The 22,290-nt window shown below is 36.9% G+C and overlaps 1 protein-coding gene across 2 annotated transcripts; it reads right to left on the bottom strand.

Annotated features, from left to right (window-relative positions):
• Positions 1-5,510: 5,510 nt before the first annotated feature.
• LOC102669426 (1-aminocyclopropane-1-carboxylate oxidase homolog 1) lies at positions 5,511-14,465 on the bottom strand. 2 transcript variants are annotated; one of them, XM_041004932.1, is made up of 4 exons: positions 13,661-14,465; positions 12,625-12,946; positions 5,894-5,938; positions 5,511-5,690 (listed from the first exon to the last, which is right to left on the bottom strand). In XM_041004932.1, exons 1-4 carry the CDS (start codon positions 14,209-14,211, stop codon positions 5,649-5,651), a joined length of 960 nt encoding a protein of 319 aa, XP_040860866.1. In that variant the 5' UTR covers positions 14,212-14,465; the 3' UTR covers positions 5,511-5,648. The 2 variants fall into 2 exon arrangements, with proteins under 2 accessions (XP_040860866.1, XP_006587350.1); XM_006587287.4 differs by having other exon boundaries at positions 5,511-5,938; positions 13,661-14,458.
• Positions 14,466-22,290: the final 7,825 nt, after the last annotated feature.

Raw genomic sequence — 22,290 nt, 5'->3', positions numbered from 1 at the left:
CCAACATAGTCAGATGCTTCAGTCCATCTACCAAGGCCAACAAATCATTGCCCATGGTTTTTACAGACTCTCCATACACCTGGGGATGGACCCACCACTGACGACCCCGGAGGCCTTCATCAAGTAGGTTGCTTGGCTAGGAGGCTAGCCCTCTACTGATGGTGGGGGGGGGGGGGTGAGCCCTTTGAGGTCAGAAAGACTACTAAGGCTAGAGTTGGGAATGACATCATAACAAAATTGGCAGCTACTGATTGGGGCCCATGGCTAGACTTGGGTTAAGGAGGCAAAATAAATAAATAATAATAAAAAAATAAACTTGATCTGTAAATAATTTTCCTTTCAATTCAGTCATTATGTCTTTAGTTTTATTTTCTCTCAAATAATTGCATGATATTTATGAGTCACTGTTGCTAAGGCTTTTTTTGAAAGGGCTCAAACACTTGAAATGTTGCATACCAATTTTATGGAAATGCTGGTTCCATGAAGGCAAGCGCTAGTCAAGTAGTGGAGTATGAATCACAACAAAAGAGAGAAAAGGTTAGCCTATCTGAAAGAAATCATGGTGCGGTAAGCCAACAACTTTATTTTGTCCTGGTGAGTTGTGTGAACTTATTTGTGAGAAAACGTCTGTTTTTAATTTCCCAATTTTGAATCATTCTTAAAATGTTAGATTGATTACATGAGGTAAAAATGATCAAGGCCATGTTTATTTTTATTTTTATCCAGTTAGCCAAAACGCCAACCTTTGATGATAAATTATCCCTTACACCTTAATTGAGCCAAAATTGATAATTATTTTTCTAAAAAGACCCTAAGCCTATTTTTTTCAGATATCCATGACCTTGTTTTAGGGTTCTAAGATAGCATAAGGGTTTTAGTCATGATATACCCCTAATTTGTGGGAGGGCTTGGATAAATATCATCTTAGGAAGGTAAAAACAATTCTCAATAAGGCACCTTAAAAAAAAAAGCTAATAAGCCCAACAGTGTTTTCTAAAAAAAAAAGAAAGAGCCATTAGTGTTGAGGGTGAAAAACAAATAAAGCCTAGGCTAAGTATAAGTTTTGTAGGATGAATGCTCTTTTATAACCCTAATTTTTGAAATCCCAGAAAAATCATAATTTCTTTGATTAGCCAGGCCTCATTACAAGCCAATAAAAATCCTTAGTGATCCACCAAGTGTGAGTAGGATAACTTTAACTGAGATGAAGTGCAAATTTGGAAACATTAATTGCAGGTCGTAAAATTTTAAACACTCACCCAAGACACTTGTGCGCAGAGGGAAACACTAAAACCTTGTCAGGAAAAGTGAGGCAAGCCAACCTGATTGATTTCTACTACTAACCAATTCTATCTCAATGTGTGTTTATGCTTTCATTGCAAGATCATGGAAAATGTAAAAAGGACCAGCTGAGGGAATTTGAAAAATTGCAGCTATTGAAAGTGTTGGAGCATTCAAAGCCTGCTCTTAATTTGTTTTGCTTGAGGACAAACAAAGTTTTTAATTTGGAGGATTTTGATAACTGCTAAATAAATGTGTTATTAATAATGAAAAATAAAGCGAAATTGTCTTTAAAAATAATTATTTAGCAATTATTTGTGCCTAATTTTTAAGAATTGATGTTTTTCTAAATTTTGGTTGCAGATATAAAAACTAGAGGGACTAAAAGCAAAAAGCTATAGGAATTACGAAGAAAAATTGAGGATTTAACATCAGGCCCAATCCAAAGGTGCGCTCAGCGCGCTGCCCATGCTAAGCGCACAAACAAGCATCAGCGCTAAGCGCGCAGCACGTGCTAAGCGCGAAAACATGCATCTTCACTGAGCGAGCAGAGCGCGAATATGAAGGCCTAAGTTTACTTCAGTAACTATAAAAAGAAAGTCAAACCAAGGAGAAAGGACACACCGAGTCTCGAAGCACTCTCATACATACCCAAAGCCTGAGAACTCTTCCTTAGGGAATTCTCCTCTCTCTCATAATTCTTTCTATTCCCTTCTTCCATCCCTTTTCCTCCACCAATTCTTATACCCCCATTTCAGTGTAAGGCCCTCGATAGCCATGAGAGACTAAACCCCTAGTTAGGGCCTGACAGACCTAAAAAGCCAAGAGATGTATGATGTACTTCATATTTATCAATGCAATAGATGTTTTCTATCCTATTGTATTTTCTTATTTATATTTCATGCATTACTCATCTTTACATTATGTTAGGGGTTAGATGTTCGGAAAGGGTAACTCTTAATAAAAATATAAAGAAAATATGCATGTATCAGTTTCAGGGGTTAGACGCTCGACAGAGGATAACTTCTAATAGAACAAAAAGAAAATATATCATAATGAAATCATTGCTAGACATAGGATGATAACATTATGCCCATACATTAAAGCATGCATCTAGAATCAAAGCTTCATGCATTTTATCTATTGAATCTTTACAAAGACATTTGGGAGATAGGTAGGTAAAATAGGTTTGTCATCATGAGGCATCAGGGGCAAGTAATTGAATAGATGTGGGTAGGATAAATTCACCTAATTGATAAAGAAAAATCCAAAAATCATACATCCCAGGCAAATAAGGGATGCTAGGTCCTAACATTCTCATTTTATTGAATTCCCTAATTAATTATTTTGCTTTTTATTATTTTCTCTACCATTAGCTGTTATCTATTACCATTTTTTTTACTTATTTTACACCACTCTTTATTTCTTCCCTTACAAATTGAAAATTATACAATAACCCTGTGTTTGGATGGGGAAATTTAACCAGGTAAAGAATTTCAACTTAGATATTAAATTGCCTTTCAATAATCTAATATGTTTGGATGGGGTATTTTAAAAGTAATTAAAATGCTGTCATTTTTACAAAGTATTTTAATATACTAATTTGAGAGAATTTGAAATTCTCATTAAAAAGCAAAGAAATTAAATTCCTCCCCGTATCCCTCTCTCAGCACACCACACACCAGCTCTCTCTCTCATCGCACACCGTCACAAGCGAGCTCTCTCTCTCCCTCTCAGCACACCATCACAAGCTCTCTCTCTTTCCCTCTCAGCAGCGTCACGAGCTACCACTCCCTCTCCGTGGCTTTTCTTCCTCTCGCTGGTAAGTTCCTCTCTCCCTCGCTCATCTCTGCTTTTTTTTTTCTTTTTTCAAGTTTATGTTTGTTTGATTTTGATTTCATTTTTGTAGTTATAAAGGTTGCTTGATTTTTTTGATTTATGTTTTGTTTTCTATTTTATTTATTTTGTTTCCGTGATTTTGATATGTTAGTGGGTGTGAATTGAATGTATTTGGAGTTGAGATAGATTGTGAGCACCATATGTTTGTGAATATGCATCAAAGAGAAATATAGAAACAAATCTATTTGAATTTCTTAAACTGTATGAAAATCATACAAGATTTGACACAATATGCTTTGAATATGAATAATATGGTTATCAGGCTAACATGCGATGTCTATCAGATACTAGACAAACATTACCATTGCATTTCAAAATTAGAGAATAGAGATCATAGTTATAATATGGTTAATATGAGTTTGTCACATTATTATCACAAGTTTTTCTTAGTATTGGATCTGACAAGCGGTTTGCAAGATGAGGAACCATGCATAAAACAATTTATAAAAGAACTCCCAAAGAAAATATGGCAAAATTACCTTAACTGCAGTTTCAGCAAGATTAACAAGCTCAATAGGTAGCTTGATCCAAACACCATCTTTTCCCTGCAAAGCTTACTAAAGTTAATAAAGGCTAACTAGAGGTCAGAGGTTTTCATTTTATGACTGAATAAATTTTAGGCAAGAACATTATGTTATGCAGGAAAAAAAATGCTGACATTCATACAGATAAAGGGTTATACACACACACAGCCACATTCAGATAAAGGTTTGAAATATTGAGTAAATGCAACAAAAAGTATCATTTTAGGCTCTAGATCATAATGTTTACCTGTTGCTTCCAATGTAAAAGTGAAGATCTAAGCAAAGTAGTAAAATCTTCAGAGTCCATAGGCTCCTTTAAAAGTCCACAATGACTCCTCCATGTACATCATTGGTGGCAGGGATAATTTTAATACTTAAATCCATTTTCACACAGTCGATTCCCTAACAGTGACGCTGCACTAGTTAAGACTGACATGGGCTAAACTGCATCATGGATAAAAAATGATAAAGTCCCAAAGAAAGTTAAACTAACATGAAAAAAATTTGAGAAGTTTAATACTTATGTCACATCTACTTCACTTTTGAAATTCTTTCTCTATTGCACAAATGGTCTCATTCTAGAAATAGTGCAAAGTTGTATGAATCACAAACCTTCACGTTGTATTGGATTCACAAACTTGTACAACTGCACAGGTGACTCCACCTAAAGCTTAATAGGAAAAGTTTTGGTAGAAGTCTTCCTATAGATTGTGAAACCCAATAACCTTTTTTTATCCAAACCTGCGTTTTTGTTTTGGTACTTCTTGATAACATAGTAACTAACAACTTTCAATTTTACAATTGGTTTAAAGGCAGTTCAACTGAGTCTTTTTTATGCCTAATTGAGCTCATATTTTCACTATAGTTATTTGTCTTTCCTCTTGTGACTTATATTATCTTATTTCTTCTCCCCCTAAATGGCAGCATTGGATGTTAATTATTCAGGTTCCTCGACCTTTTACACTTGATGATGAATGAAGATTATGGAATGAAGAACATTGTTTTTTTTTTTTTTAATTTGGACCTTGTAATTCTTGTTTAAGATCTTTGTTTGGAACTTGATTAATTAGGACCTTGTAATGTTTGTGTTGATTCGTGTTTATGCGTTGGTGCGTTATTAACAATTTGAATTTTCTTCCCGTACGAACAATGAAATTAATATCATTTGAATTTTGTACGAGATAATTTTCCTTAAATTACATAATTATTTAATTTTAATATGTTTTTTAAAATTATTGCAAGACTAGGTAATTAATTTTTTAAACAAGAATAAAGAATTACATATCATTCATCTTTTAATTTTGCAGTATTGTTTAATCCAAGTTTTTTTGTGTTACTACAAGAATATTGTATAAGATTCAAAATTGTTTAGCATTAAAATTATTTTGATTATTTAATTATTAAATATTTTAAAAATTTATTATTATATATTTTATAACATTAAATTTATTTTGAATATTTAACTATTTAAAAAATGACTCATGTTTATTTTCATTCAATATTAAAATTTTAATTTTTAAATAAATATTTAAAAATAAAAATTTGAAATTCATTGAAATTTAATTACTTTATCCAAACAAGAAAATTAAAATACAAGAAATTGAATTGCCTCATCCAAACAAAATATTTACAAAATGAAAGGAATTTAAATCAAGGCAATCAAAATGATGTGAATTTGAATTTCCTAGAAATCTTTAAATTCCTCATCCAAACACATAGTAAAAGTATAAAATAAAATCCTTGTGGAATTCGACACTCAGACTTCCGAGTTTTACTACTTGGACATTTGGTGCACTTGCTAAACCGTTAACAATACACACAAACTATGTTATATATATAATTAAATACTAAGATGTCCTTTAAAATTCCCTATATACAGAAAATCACAGTCAATGGCTCCTGTTATTTATAATGATTAAAGAGTTAAAGCCTTCTCCATGAGAATCAAGAGTGCACCAATCTATTTATGCATATTTGATTCAGATCCTGAAAGGTAGCAAGCAAGAGTTCCCATCAAGGCCTTTTGAATAATAATGTGTCAAGAAATCTTTCATAGTAATGTCCCTGTAGATTGGAGGGTTTTCTTCTGATAACAATTCCTTTATTGGACCATAAATCTTTGAAGTACACTTGGGCATAGTAAAATTCATAAAGAAGCTTGCTACAGAAATCCTAGGGCTATGACTCACCAAGACCCGGTGATTAACACTGATGAACATGTCATTTGTCATAAGCTGCACCAATATAAAGGAAAATGATCAATTCAATCATAAAACATGTGTGTGTTAATAATATGACAAAAAGAAAGATAGAGAGAAATGATAAGTGTCAATGGGGTATTTGCACTGTATGGATGTCCAAAATCAGGACTATTTTAAAAGAAACATTTTTTTGTGTTGACCCCTTCAAAGTAGAGCTTTAACTGACCATATTGAAAGGGAATCAGGACTTGGAAACAAAATAGATCGACCAGAAGATTAAGGAAAATGATTGCTACAAATAATTACCTATCAAAGTCCCATATACTATCCATTGTTTATATAATTCTATTACTTCTTTTGCATGGTCCAGATGAGCTTATCATGGAGTTTGTGACGATTGTGTGAGGATAAAGTATATGAAAGTATCATCAAATTTAAAAATAATAGGGGACATCATGGTAGTATACATGTATTGGCATCGCCTTGACCACAATATTTTCTGTTACATGGTTTTCTTTTGTGTCTTTTCTGCTGAATGAATGAATGTTGTAGGTCATGGATTGACACCACTATGTAAAATTATAAGTCAACTTGTTTAATTCTATTTTCAGTTTGCTTTTCATAGAAAACAATAATGACTTTGAGTACCGCAAAAACAAAACAGAACAACACAAATATGATAAATAAGCATGTGTACCAGTACCTGTAATTGTCTAAGAAAGTTGTTCAATAAAATCTGTCAAAATAATTAAAAGTCCATGACAAAGAATGTCACAGCCATGGAAACTGTAATCATGTTGTTAACATATACAGGAAAAAGCACATATGAGAAGGATATGCAGTTGTACTTGATCACTGAATCAACAACATCAACAAAAGTAATACATTGCATAAAAGGTTGGCTGCTTCTGAACCACTGATATAGTTGTTTAAAATTGTATGCCATATCACATGATGCGGCTATTTCCGCAACTGCATCTAAAAGTGAGTGTGGACCATATCAGCATGCATTAACAAACTGCAATACAAGTATGACCATGTGACCACAACCGCAATTTGCAACCCTAACTATGTACTTAAAATTAAGTACATATGCATATAGTGGCAAATTGTTATGAACAAGGAAGGGGGGAATCTAGCTTTCGAGACCTAGGTGTCTCCAGAGAGTAAGAAGATAAGAGAAAATTGAGTATTATTTCCTTGAATCCTTAGATACATCCTATTCTGTTTATATAGCGTTTTGCTCATACAAATTCTAATGATTCATTCTTGCTGGCGTGTAGCCTTGGAGGAAAAAGACAAAGTAATTGGATCCTAATCCTAACGGAATTATGACACCTCAGCCGACAAGGTGAATTTGAGGGTGCGTGGTTCCTCTGCTGGGTGCCTAATTTTGCTCATTCATTCCATGAAATCCCACAGGTAAGGAGGTTTGGTAATGGTCCTTTTTGGTCTTGATTCTTCCATCTTTGCCCTTGAGTTTGGTGATTCTGCTTCCTTTGGTTCTGCTTCTGCTAATTCAACTGTTTGTTTCTTAATTATGTTTTCAGCTGTATCATTCCCCTGCGCATGCAAAACAACCTCGTCCTCAAGGTTGTAAGTAGTCTGCAATAGTGTCCATGGTTCCCAAGTGGTGTCTTTCGATAAGAGACCTGCCCACTGAACCAAGACAAGGAACTGTTTGTCGTCTCCGAAGCCTTGCCACTTAGTGTCGAGTATCGCAAGAGGGGAGATGATGGGCTGATTGTCTTCAGCGTCTTTGGGTAAGGGAGTGGGCCTGGTCTGGGTGACCTGTGAGGGATGATAGGGCTTGAGTAGGATATCCACGTGTCCACTGCCTCCACATTTGAGACACCTGCTAAGTATTGGGGAAAGTGAGGTGGCTTCTTCCCGAATTTGATCTCGTAAGGGGACATCCCTGTGGCTGAGTGTGAAGAGGTGTTGTAGGACCATTCGGCCCACATCAAGAAGCGCCGCCAAGTCGTCAGTTTCCGGTGAACAAACTCCCGGAGGTATTGCTCGATGACGCGGCTCATAACTTCTGTTTGGTCATCCGTCTGAGGGTGATACGCCGTGCTCATCTTGAGTGTCGTGCCACTGAGCATGAACAATTCCCGCCAGAAGCGACTAAGGAATAGGGGGTCTCTGTCGGAGACAAGGCTGCGAGGTGGACCGTGAATCTTGCCGCAGATTTCCATGAACAATTGAGCAACTTCGAAGGCTGTGTGCTGTGCAGGGAGAGACCCGAGGTGGACCCCCTTTGAAAAACGGTCGACGATGACCAGCACTATTGAATGGCCGCGACTTGGAGGTAGACCCCTATGAAATCTAGTGATAGATCTTCCCAGGGTCTTGCAGAAATTGGAAGAGGGAAGAGTAAGCCCGCGCGCTTCTGATGAACATTCTTGGTCTGCTGACATATTAGACAGGTGGAAATGTAGAGGTGTACATCCTTTTTCATGGAAGTCCAAGTGAAATTCTCACCAATGCGTGCCATGGTTTTCGAGATACCGAGGTGGCCACCTGTTGGTGTGTCGTGAAACTCCGTGATGATGGTAGGGATGAAGTGTGAGTCTTTGGGGAGCCATATCCGCCCTTTCTGCAAAATGAATTCCTGGTTGATGGAACAATCAGGGTGGTCATGGGGTTGTCCAGAATACGCTGGCGGTAATCACGGAAAGTGGGATTGTTTAGTATCTCCTTCTTGAGTTCCTGCAAAAAAAGACAATTGGGAATGGTTAGCAGGAAAAATTGGCCGGCGGGGAGAGGGTCCATCTGGCGGGAGAAGGAGTCTGCCACCATGTTGGCCTTGCCGGCGCGGTATTGTATGGAAAAATCGTATCCTAGGAGTCGCGCCAGATAACGGTGTTGCTTTGGTGTCTAAATTGGTTGCGCCATGAGTTCTCTCAGGCTGCGGTGGTCGGTGAGAATGGTGAAAGGGTGCCCCAAAAGGTATTGGCGCCATTTTTTAATGGCGGTGGTGACGGCGGCGAGCTAGCGAACATAGGTAGAGGCGTGCAAGAGCTTGGCGAAGAAGGTCTTGCTGAAAAAGGTGATGGGGTGGTTCTGCTGAGAGAGAACGACTCCTATCTCGACGCCGGAAGCATCAGTTTCGACCACGAATGGCAATGAGAAGTCCGGTAGGCGGAACACTGTGGCGTGACATAGAGCGTCCTTCAGTTGCTGGAAGGCTTTGTCAGCCATGTCATTCCAGCAGAAGGCATCCTTCGCAAGGAGGAGGGTAAGGGGTGCTGCTATGGTGGAGTAGCCTTTAATGAATCTCCGGTAAAACCCAGAGAGGCCCAAAAAAGCTCGTAAGGCTTTGGCGGTTTGAGGGGTGGGCCATTGCTGGACCGCCTCGATTTTAGCTGGTACTGGGTGTACTCCCCCCGGGGAGACAATATGGCCCAAGTACTCCACTTCTGAGGTCGCGAAGGTGCATTTAGAAATTTTGAGAAAAAAATGATTGTCGTGAAGAATTTGGAAGGTGGTCTGAAGATGAGTCAAGTGCTCTGGGAAGGTTCGGCTATAAATGAGGATATCATCAAATAAGATGATGATGAATTTTCTCAAGTAGGGGCCAAAGGTAGAGTTTATTGTAGCTTGGAACGTAGATGGGGCGTTGCAAAGCCCAAAAGGCATTACGAGGAACTCGTAATGGCCATGGTGCGTGCGGAAGGCCATTTTGCTTATGTCGGAGTCCGCCATTAAAATTTGGTAATACCCTTGCATGAGGTCCAATTTAGAGAACCAGTTTGCACCACCAAGTTTGTCTAAAAGTTCATCTATTGTAGGGATTGGAAAACGGTCCTTCACGGTCAAGGTGTTCAATGCCCGATAGTCAACACAGAAGCGCCACGATCCATCTTTCTTCTTCACGAGTAATACGGGTGATGAAAAGGGACTCGTACTCGGGCGTATGATCCCTGATTGAAGCATTGCGGCGACCTGGGTTTCAATTTCTTGTTTTTGGGAGTATGGGTACCGGTATGGTCGGACGTTGACCGGGGAAGCGCAAGGAGTAGGTGTATCTGGTGGTTTGTGGGGCGAGAAGGGGGTAGTCTGGTGGGGGTCTGAAATAGGGAAGCAAATTGATGAATAAGGGGAAGGATTGCCGGGGGAATGGTGGGGGACGATGGTGGTGGGGGGCAGACTCAAAGATGAAAGAATTCATTGACGGCGTCGGTCTGAACCATACGACGCAGCTGGGTGGGGGAGATAGCTTCAATGTAATGGGTGGTATCGCCGCGAAGTTCGATGATGGTACCATGGTGGACGAACTTCATAGTCAAAGTTGAGTAGTCCGTTAATATAGGTCCCAATGACTTTAACCAGTGGACTCCGAGGACCACATCGGCGCCGCAAATGGGAAGGACATGGAGGTCCAGGGTAAAGGTATGGCCTTGTATCTGAAGGGTGGCGAAGGGACATAGTTGGTGGGATTCAATAAGGTTGCCATTTCCGATGTGAACTCGCAGGGGAGGGGTGGGTTGGGTGGTGAGGTCAAGGTGGCGGACGAGGCGGGCCTGCATGAAGTTGTGCGTGCTTCCGCCGTCCACCAGAATGATCACGGGGCGGTTAGCAAGGTGGCCCAATAAACGTAGGGTCTTCGGGGCAGAATGACCCGACAATGCATAGAAACTAATTTGGGCCTTGGGTTGGTCCGGTTGGGGCGGGTCTTGTTCGTCCGGGTTCGGGTTAGGGTTGTCTATTAAAGGCTCAGCTGGGGCATTTGGGTCGTCCTCATCAGCCACTAAGAGAAAGAACCGAGAGGCGCAGCGATGCCCTCTCGTGAACTTCTCGTCGCAGTGGAAGCATAAGCCGCGTTCCCTGCGACTGGCTAGTTCGGCCGGAGTAAGGCGGCGAAAGGGAAGTGGGGGTGGTTTCGGTGGAGTGGGGAGTAAAGGGGTAGACGAAGAGGGTGAGGAAAAAACATTAGGGTTGGGTGGAGGTGGTAAAGGAAGGGGATTTGGGGGTGGAGGAAGGTGGTGGGAGGGAGAGTGGGATGGGGAGCGGCGTTGGGCGGCGAGTTTATCCTCCTGGAGGCGGGCCAAGCCGGTGGCGTGAGCCAGGGTGAGGGGTTGTAACGCCTGCACCTCGCAGCGGATGTCGGGGTCCAAGCTTGAGATGAAGCAGCTAAGGAGCATGGAGGGTTGCAGACCGACAATCCGATTAGCCAGGGATTCGAACTGGTTGAGGTAAGTTGTCACAGATCCTTGTTGTGTGAGTTTGAAGAGGATCCCGATGGGGTCCTCGTAAGGTGAAGGTGAGAATCGTGCCTCGAGTGCTTCTAAAAAACCAGCCCAAGTGGTCAGCTAGTGGTTTCGGGTCATCCACTAAAACCACGCTAACGCTGGGCCCTCCATGTAAAAGGAGGCAATCGTGAGGCGCTCGCATTCGGGTGTAGAGTGGTAGGCAAAGAATTGAGTTATTTTGAAGACCCACCCCGAAGGGTTTGAGCCGTCAAACTGAGGTATGTCCAGTTTCATTTTCGGGTGAGTAATGGTTATGGTGTTTGATGCAGGTGTGGGTGAAGAGGATGAGGGATATGTGTTTGAGTGTGCTGTCTGTTCGAGGTTGGCCATGCGAAGGAGTAAATCCTCGAGTTTTTCAGTGACCTGTAGTTGGCTAGAAGCAAGTTTTGAAATTGCATCTTCAATGCGGTCAAGGGCGGAAGGGTTATGGTCAGACATGGGAGGACGAAATGAAAGCACCAATTTTGTTATGAACAAGGAAGGGGGGAACCTAGCTTTCGAGACCTAGGTGTCTCCAGAGAGAAAGAAGATAAGAGAAAATTGAGTATTATTTCCTTGAATCCTTAGATACATCCTGTTCTGTTTATATAGCGTTTTGCTTATACAAATTCTAATGATTCATTCTTGCTGGCATGTAGCCTTGGAGGAAAAGACAAAGTAATTGGATCTTAATCCTAACGGAATTATGACACCTCAGCTGACAAGGTGAATTTGAGGGTGCGTGGTTCCTCTGCTGGGTGCCTCATTTTGCTCATTCATTCCACGAAATCCCGCAGGTAAAGAGGTTTGGTAATGGTCCTTTTTGGTCTTGATTCTTCCATCTTTGCCCCTGAGTTTGGTGATTCTGCTTCCTTTGGTTCTGCTTCTGCTAATTCAGCTGTTTGTTTCTTAATTACGTTTTCAGCTGTATCACAAATCGTATGCCATGATTTACACCTAGAAAATCCTAGCCGCTTTTCACAAACTGTTTTTCTCTGGTGCATGGACCATTCTGCAATTTTTGCATCTGCCAACATATTTAAAGCCAAACTACAACAACCAAGATTTTTGACCGCTAGGTTGGGTCAGCTACATAAATCATATATAGTATTAAACGATACCATAATGTTCTTTTGTAAATCCTAGTATCAAATTTCAAATTATTGACTTCTCAATCCTTCTTAATGTTATTGCTTAAATTATTCTCAGTCTTCCTTTGTCTCTAGCAATTAGGCTACCCTTAATCTAATCTACTCTGCTTTCTGAATCTTCTACAACTCTTCTCTAGGCATTCCCAAATCACCTAAGGCAACATTCCAACTTTTTTTTTAAAGGAGTTATTCTAACTTTCTCTTTAACACATCATATTTAAAGATAAACAATTATAAAATTTCTCTTATAGTAGTTTCATTGAATTGGTAATTTTTAAGTTATTTCAATTCCATTTATCAATAGAAAACATAAAATAACTATTAAAGTAGTTACCTGTAAGAGATCTCCAATGTTAACAATAAGTGCCCCATGCACAGGAGAAACATTAATCCATTGATTCTCATGAAGAACTTGAAGACCACCCATTTGATCTTGCAGAAGTATTGTCATGAAGTCCATATCAGTGTGCTCCGTAGAGCCCAGAGTTAATTCGGGTTCAGGGCATGCCGGATAGTAGTGACCCATAATAAAAAGTGCCTCAGAGCAGTCCATTTTCTTAAGATAAGAAGGATCAAGACCAAGAGCCTCTGACAATAACTCTAAGATTGTAACTCCCAATGCCCTTACTTTCTTTGAATACTCAGCCACAATGTCTCTACAAATAAATAAACATTTCATCAAATGAAAAGCAAAAATGTCCAAATTTTATAGGGTCCACAGTTAAAAGCACAAGTAACCTTACTAAATTCCTTGCAACAAATATGAAATAGAAGAAAGATGCATTTATATTCCTCAATTACAAGTATAGATGTTTTGCTTATAAAACAACCTAGAGCAACCTAAGATCCGGCTCTGCAGTTTTCACAATTTACAGCCAAAAAAGAACTAAAGATGTTAACAAACATCAAGACACAAATAAAATTAATACACCCAATTTACCGGTATTTGGTCAGTCCTATTATAATTGTTTTCTATCTTTCTCTCTCATAACATCATATTTTCATATTCCTTACTAACACAAGAAATTCCAAATCCCCTATTAAATGGACAAACAACCACAATTGTGACTGCAATGTCAAGATTTTCGGGGTGTCTGCAACCACCGCAAAATTGGCCAAAATATCAAGGACCAACCACAACCACAACCGCAAAAAATGTAAACACTGCTATATATCTAACACCTTAATAAGGTCTATCATTGCTCTTCATCTCTGTTCCCATCAGATCATATCAACTATCATATCTATACTTGTCTCTCTTTCTCAATTAGCACTTAGGTGTGTCGATGGATTATTTTCCTTAAAGCCTTGTGCCTTCGTGCCTCACCAAGTGCAGGTTTAAGTGCCATAATTGAAATTAGAATCATTACCTACATGTTGCTGGTATTTCTTCTGGGTTGGGAGGATCAGGATTTGCAACAAAAGCAATAGTATCCCTCCAGTTGGCAGGCTGGTCCAAATCTCTCAACAGGCCACCATTGGAAAAATATCTGACTCTCTTATTGCTATCTCTGGAGTAAAAGGTTTTCCTTACCTCAGCATCTTGTTCATGAAACCTACGGATTCCACATATCATCTCATCCAAAACATCAACACCAACACCATGATTCATCACCTGAAAAAAACCCCACTTTCTGCATGCACTTCCAATTTGGTCAACCACTTCAGCATGCAGAGATGAACTTTTGTTAACCTCTTGAAGATCTATGATCGGGATACTGATGATATTTGAGGCACTTAGTGAGGTCTCACTGAGGTCCAATTTGCCAGAATGGAACATGCGTGGGATCTTTGTGATCCCAGAATCTACAAGGCCCTTCACCCCAGTTTTTGAATCATCAAAAGATATTCGTTCAGCTCTACCATCATAAGTAGAGCCATCACTTGTCTCTAACTCATTTGTGCCGGTGGTGACCACCATAGTGGAAAGTAGCAGAAACAGTAAAGTATCTAAGGGTAGAGTGAAAAAAGAAAAACATTGGTGATGAGGAAGTTGGTAAAGGTTGAATAGTAGATAGAATGCAAGTCAAACTTGGTTCACTGTTAATATTGTATGGGGCCTGCTATTCACTTAGCCAATGCAATAGTCAATATTTTGAGAGAAATTATTAGGTAGTTTCAAATTATTAAGTAATTCTATCAAAAGAATTTAGCCCACTTGGTTGAGAAAGGTATCTCTGTTGTAAACTCCCTATTGTTATTACGTGATTCTTCATGGGACAACTCAAATTTTTAATTTATCGTTGAAATATGTTTAATTTGATTACCAATAAATATCGGATTTTCTTTTACTTCCTAATAATTTTTTATTGAATTTCTGATAAAACAAAATTTTTATTTTTGTCACTTTTTTTAATTCCGGATAAATTATTAAATTTTATTGATCCTGATAAAAAATTTATTTATTATTAGTCTTTTTCAAAAACATAATAAAAATATAAAAAATTATCCAGAAAAATATAAAATTTGTTAATATATAAGAACTAAAAAAAGTGTCAAGAAATAAAATATTTTTTTTGTTTTATCAGAAATAAAAAATAAAGAAAAAATTTATTAAGAAATAAACATAAAATTAAATATTTATTAAGAATTACAAACATATATTTTAGCCTAAAAAAATTAATAAAATTTAATTAAATATTATATAAAAATTTGGTGAAAGAATTATGTTCCTAACTACAATTGTGATAGACCATAAAGTAATTTCTGCCTTCAACGGGTCTATTGATCCTTTACATTAATTTGTTTAAGCTTTTTTTAAAGGTTAATTTGTTTAAGCTAAACATTCTTTCTTTATTCCAAGATTTATTAAATAATGTCAAGAAACTGAAGAAAGATTAATTATAAGGGCGTTATTATCATTAAAAAAGGAACTGTTATTACAATTCAAACTATTTGAAAAATAAATTTTAAAGAAACAACTCAATGAAATATTTTTTAAATGACTTCATTTGGAATAAAATAATTATTTGACAGGTGGTGAAAATTTTAGAAAGAAAGAATTAATATATCATCATTTGCACTTTTTTAACTTTCAAGATACATAATTTAGTGTTGTGATTTTAATTAATAAATTAAAGTGGTAATTTTTAATTTTATTGTAAAGAATATTAATAATGTTATCCCAATATAACTAAAAGTTTTTTGTCCTTTTATTAAAATATTGGATAACCACCCTTATCATGAAAGTGTTCATGTGACTTATTCAATATTACACATTTGGTCTCTTTTATTTAAATCACACTGCACTTTGGATCATCTGTAAAAAAAAAAGTTACACTTTGGATCTTCAATTATTGGGCTCATATCATGATATGACAGCAATAATTAGAGTATAGTTATCTTTATGAAAATCCTTGTGGGAGCTCCTTTATAATAAAAATTTTATAAAAAGAAAAACATACAAGGCCTCCTTATTAACATCTCTCTCAAGATCCACGTACGACTTTTTCGTTGAAAGGCATTCAAACCTAATTAGTTAGAGCCAAGAGATGTTCTACATTATAAATTATATGTCATAGATGACAATTTATTAAATTAATATTATATCTAACCATGTATCTTAATTTGTATTTGGTACTATGTTATTTGGTGTTCCTATTATTAGATTATTTTAATCTATTAATGACTTGTGTAATTAAAAAAAAAGACTTTAACATGAAAAAAATTCTTAATGTGATGGTTGTTAGTAGAGATGGGTAGGGAATTGACACTCCACCCATATCCAAAAAAATTGATTGAAAATATTGGTTAATGGATGGGCTTGAGTTGGTAAATAAAAAGGTTTGAATTAATAGGTTTCACTGGGCAAGTTTGATTTTGGATCTTTGCATCTATTGAAACTAAACCTGCTCTCGACAAAGAGTAAAATTAAGCCTATACTCATATTATATTGCTTACTTAAAACAAGTTTTCACATTTAACCCTAAAACTTAACCATTGGGTTTTTTTCTCTCTTTGAAACCCTAGCCCTACTCTCACCTCTTTTACCCCTCTCGCCTCTCATATTGTGTTAAATCTCTTAATACGAATCACCTTTTTCTAGATCTGTAAACCAAGATCCTCACTCAATGAGATCAACACAAGCAACAACTTGGACTTGATCAGAAGGTTCTAAAAATATGGATATTCAAGGTTAATTTTTTTTCCTCATTAAGACCTAATAATCAAATTGCTTCTAATGAGATCAATTTATTTTTGTTTCATTATCCATTAATATTACTCTTCCCTTTAGCTCTATGAGGTTGTTTATTTTTCCATGTCACTTATGATTTGTATATACTTACCTAAAGCTATATTTTATTATTAGATAATATGTAGGGAAATACTTATCTCTATTGAAATTTTCAAGTAAGCAACAACTTTCTGATCACCAATAATTTTTTTCTTGTGATGGCATTTCAACGATTAAGTGTGTTTCTGATACCTTTGGATTTAACGCAACACAAAAGCAACCCATGTGTTGCTTTGGCATTTTTTTTCCTCAGAATGCGAATTTTTTTCATTGGATGTGGTTGCAACACATAACCAAACACAACTTTAATGCTTAGACATGCATAAAGTGATAATAGGAAGATGAGGCAATGAATTTTTGTATTCATTGTTGGTGGAACAAATAGATCTAAGGTTTTTTTCTTCTTCTTTATGTATAAGGATTTTCTAATGTAGACTTGCTTATTTTTAGAAGGTGTATATTAACAAACTATAACTACAATTGTTCTTAAAATACACCCAGATACAAGTTGCTAATGTATTTTTCTAAAAAAAATAAGTGAGTGTAAAGTGTACATTAGCAAATGCTTGTGTGACTTGCTAATATAGATCCACTTATTTTTTAGAAGGTGTAGTTAGCAAACTATAACTAGCATTGTTCTTAAAATACACCCAGATTCAAGTTGTTAATGTACACCTTCTAAAAATAAAATGGGATTATGTTAGCAAATTCCACACACACACACACACACACATAAAGAAGGATCAACTTATATCAAGAATAATTTTTTTAGTTATTCTTCATTCTCATAATTTATTTTCTTAAAATCTAATGATTACAATAAATCATTAATTTTATCCATTGAGGTTTTATGCTCTTTATGGACTCTAAGCTTCTTTTTGATGGGGAAAACAAGCTAACACAATAACAAACTCTATCACAGAGTAATAAGCAGCAGAAATAAATTTCCCCAAACTTGCAAGAACCTATGAGGAGCACCAATTAAATATAGAGCGCAAAATAGAAATTAAGAAAAAAAACTGAGACACAATTTGTTTAACATGAAAAACCCTTCAATGCAAGGATAAAAACCACGGGTCGTCCAGACCAAAGAAATAACTTCACTATAATCAATGAAGATACAAGAGAATCTCCAATAAGTGCACTAAAATATTCTACAAATAGTCAAATTAAAATAAACCCCCAATTGGTACAATAGAGACAAGAAGATAAAACCCCAAAATATAGAGCAAATAATTTGAAACACTTATCTCTCTCTACAAATATCTTTTTCCCGATCCAACCAGACACTTTAAAATATCATGCATGTAGAACTTGTTGTCCGAAAACCAGCAAGATCCAATGGTAAACGAATATGCAGTTGCAATCTGAAAAATGCTTTCTAGTGGGTATGCAAAAATCACAATGATTTCCCCTCTCCTTCTTTCTCTCTCAATGATTTGTAATTGCTTTTCCTTGTGAAATGAGTCTCTCTCACTATATCTTACTCTCTAATCTAATCCCTCTCCACTTAAATAAGTGAGACATACAGGCTTTCTCATTTGGGCCTTTACTCCATATAGGAAATGAGCCCTAAAAATCCAACAAATCTCCCTCTAACAACTATGTGGAGATGACCACCAAACCGGTGATCTCAAAGCAAGCTTCAAACTTCCCTCTTAGTAATGCCTTATTCATCATATCTACACCATTAAAGGATTTCACCTTCAAAGGGCCACAAACATTTGAATGCACCAATTCAAGCAACTCAAATTTTCTGGAGGGAGAATGCTTCTTGAAGGATACTCTGGTTTGCTTACCAACCATGCAACATGAACATTTCTCCAAATTTGCATTCTTCAATCCTAGAAACATATCCTTCTTGGCTAAACAATTCAGCCCTTTCTCACTAATATGACTAAGCCTTCAGTGCCACAAAAATGCCTCCATATCCATAACATTCACATTGTCTCTAGCAACCAAAGCTTTTGCCCAATACAACTTTGAAAGTTTCTCCCCCTTGGCCACAATTAGGTTACCCTTAGTGAGTTTCCACTTTCTAGAACCAAAGTGGTTATCATAACCAGCATCATCAAGTACCTACACAGAGATTAAATTAAAGTGGACATCTGGAGCATGTTTCACTCCTCTAAGTAGCAACTGCATTCCCATGTTGGTTTGCAAACAAACATCACCAACACCAATCACCTTGGACACGCCATCATTACCCATCTTCAAAACTCCAAAATCACATGGAGTGTAAGATGTGAAGAACTCCTTCCTGGCTGTAACATGCAGTGTAGCACCACTATCAATTATCCACATGCTTTCATCAGATACAAGATTAAGCGAATCAGGGTCATGGAGAATAACAAGATCATCATTGGTAGCAGTAGTCACACGGTCATCATCATGATCCTTCTCTATTTGCTTACCCTTCTTGTCTTTATTCTCCATCTTTCATAGAAAACAATTCCTCTGGATATGCTCCGTTCTATGACAATAATGACACTCAATATTCTTGTACCGGGACCTAAACTTGCTTTTGCTCTTGTCTCTATCACCCTTCATATGTGCCTTCATTGTTCAAGCAAGTAATAAAACAATCCCTTAACCAAGAGCTCTGATACCACTCTGATGGAGGAAACAGGCCAACACAATAACAAACTCTATAACAGAGTAATAAGCAGTGAAAATAAATTTCCCCACACTTGCAAGAACCTGTGAGGAGCACTGTAACATCCCATTTTTCGTAAACTAATTTAAAAAGGATTGTTATTTGTAAATAAATAGGGTTTTAGAAAAATGATAAATTTTTTTATAATCAAATAAATAAGGAGAAATAACTTTATCAATTAAAATAATGGTTTGAGAGAAAATAAAAAGGGTGTTTTATTTATTCATTTGATAGGGAATAAAATAGATTTTGTTTTTATAAAATGATAAAAAATAAATAAATTGAGTAAATGATAAGTTGTAAGTACCCTAGTTATAAATAGAGACATGTTAGGTCAGTAAAAATACAATCCTGGACTCGTTAACCGTTGGATTGTTGTGAACTTTTGATATGTGCTTTGTGGTTCAGCTTTGAACACCTTCACCGTTGGGATGTGAGAAATAGTATTCGCGAAGAGAGAAAACGGAATCACACAAAGACAATACAAAATGGAGGCTTCAATCCCTTCTCCTTCTCTCTGATGTTTGGGAACCCTATCAGAGCAATTGGAGGAAAAACTAGAGGAATCTCAGGAAACCACTAGAGATGTTGCTATTGCTGTCACAATGCACAGTGAGCCTGCTTAGAGGTAAGTGATGAGTTTATCGCAATTGGGGTTAGAATGAACATTTGTAGGGATCCTTAGAGGATTAAATTGGGATTTATTTTGAGATGTTTATTGAATTATAATTTTTCCTTTAAGATTATAAATACAATATTGTTATGTTTTACGTACCAATTGATGTTCTTATGAGAATTGATTGATAAATTTGAGTGTTCTTGATGTTTTTATGTTTTGACCTATGATTTTGATATAATTGTGTGAAATTATTTGAGGGGTTTTACTTCCCATGTTGTGATAAACCTTTTGTATGAATTGTTATATTGATATTATGAAATTGTGATTCCAATCGTGAGTATGTGATAAATTGAACCTGTGATTAAAGGTAAAATACATGTGTATTGAGTTGTGAGCTATGAATTGTGTAATCACACAATTGTAAGACCCTTTAAGGGCGACGAGTATTGTGATGGAATCCACTGTGGGAACCTAACGAGTTAAAATGATTTTGAAAACAATTGAGTATTTGTGTGTATTGCATAGTTCATAGGTAAAGTGTATATGATTCATGAGGTGTGATAACATGTTAAATTGAGATTATACCATTGTGATTGAGATCGAGTGTATGTGATAAATTGAGTATGTATGTGATTGAGATGTTGTGTGCATTGAGTTATGAACTATGAATTGTACAATTGCACGACTATAAGACCCTTTAAGGGTGAGGAGTTAATGCGCAACGAATATTGTGATGGGAACCACTATGGGGACCCGATGAGTTTAATCACAAGCGTAACGAGATAAAACTATTTTGAGAACAATTGACAAGTCGTGTGTTTTTTATAGTTCATAGATAGAGTCTGTGTGCTAAAATGTTTTCTGGGTTGGACTTGAATCAAGAGGGAGAGGCCTTGACGGACTCTTCGGAATGTAGGCCTTGGGGGTAAATACACACAGTTTGAGTGCTCCTTTAAGCCTGTGTCGATCTCACATGGTTGAAGTATTCTCACAAAACAGCGTGACCCTGACTGGTCTCCCTATGATTTTACCTAGTGAGAGTGACCTGACTTACTAGTATGTGGTTTGTCTTATCATGTACTCCTAGGCACCCGACGAGGTTTTTCACTGACATGGTACCACATTGCATATAGTATTGAGTCTTACTGTATATATGTTTCATAACGCTTGTGTATTGATCAATATTGATTGACTTGATGATATTGTGTTTTGATCCTTGAGTACGTGAATGTTGTGAAAATGAATGAGATGTGTTGTGTTGTGATGTGATGTTGGGCAAAAAAATGGTGAAATAACGTGAGCTATGTTTAAGTAAGTTTTATTTTGTTTATATGATATTTATACCTACATGTTATCTTGTTTCTCTCCCTTAGTTAGGAATGTGATAACTCACTCCCTATGTATTGTTTGTGTTTGGATCCTGTGATGATCTTGAACTTTGTGTTCGGGGGAGCAGATGACTAGGTGAATTGCTTTAAGGAACCTTGTGTTGAAGGACGTCGGGACACCATGCTCTGATAGGATGTGACTTTGGGATATATGTTTCTATATTAATTATATGAAGTCTTAGATGGCCTTGTTTGAGTCGAGATGACTTTATTATTTATTTGGAAAAATTTGAATATGATGTGAGTCTTTTACCCTGTTGAAAGGAATTTTTTTAAATGTGTTTCAAAAACTTTTAACTAATTGTGATTTCTTTTCCTTTTATTAGTACATATATGTATGGGATAAAGGGTGTCACAAGCACCAATGAAATATAGAGCACAAAATAGAAATTAAGGAAAAAACAAAGACACAATTTGTTTAACGTGGAAAATCCCTCAATGCAAGGGTAAAAACTACAGGTCGTTTTAGATCAAAGAAATAACTTCACTATAATCAATGAAGATACAAGAGAACCTCCAACAAGTGCACTAAAACGTGCTACAAACAGTCAAATCAAAACAAACCCCCAATTGGTATAATAGAGACAAGAAGATAAAACCATAAAATATAGAGCAAATAATGTGATCCAACGGTGAATGAATCCGCATTTGCAATCTGAAAAATACTCTCTAGTGGCTATGCGAAAATCACAATGATTTTCCTTCTCCTTCTTTTTCTTCCTTCTCAAATAAGTCTCTCTCACTATATCTTACTCTCTAATCTGACCCCTCTCCACTTAAATAAGTGAGACATGAGATTTTTCATTTGGGCCTTTACTCCTCATAGAAAGGGAGTCCAAAAAATCCAACATACAAGTTGTTGGGGAATTAGAGGGGAGTAAACACCGGATAGATTTACACCGGTGGACCACGTGCTACCACATAAGGAAACTTGACACCACACTTTAACCCAAAACCTTAAGGCTCAGGTTTATGAGTCTTCTGCACACTTATATGGTGCTCAACTTTTCCACTTTTGCCCGATGTAGGACTTCACCTTACACTTGTAACCTAACACTTTTGTGTTGCCAAACTTCACAGATATGAAACGATTAGGAAGTTGA

This window comes from Glycine max, chromosome 9 (assembly GCF_000004515.6).
Source record: "Glycine max cultivar Williams 82 chromosome 9, Glycine_max_v4.0, whole genome shotgun sequence".
NCBI classification, from domain to species: domain Eukaryota; kingdom Viridiplantae; phylum Streptophyta; class Magnoliopsida; order Fabales; family Fabaceae; genus Glycine; species Glycine max.
Note: the sequence above shows the minus strand (reverse complement) of the source record. Positions and strands in the feature narration are given on the sequence as shown.

Coding starts and splice junctions, on each gene's coding strand:
- LOC102669426 (XM_006587287.4), bottom strand. CDS start 14,211: ATGGTGGTCACCACCGGCACAAATGAGTTAGAGACAAGTGATGGCTCT. Junction 12,947..13,660: donor GAAATACCAGCAACATGTAG/GTAATGATTCTA, acceptor ATTTATTTGTAG/AGACATTGTGGCTGAGTATT. Junction 5,939..12,624: donor ACATTGGAGATCTCTTACAG/GTAACTACTTTA, acceptor ATATTGGTGCAG/CTTATGACAAATGACATGTT.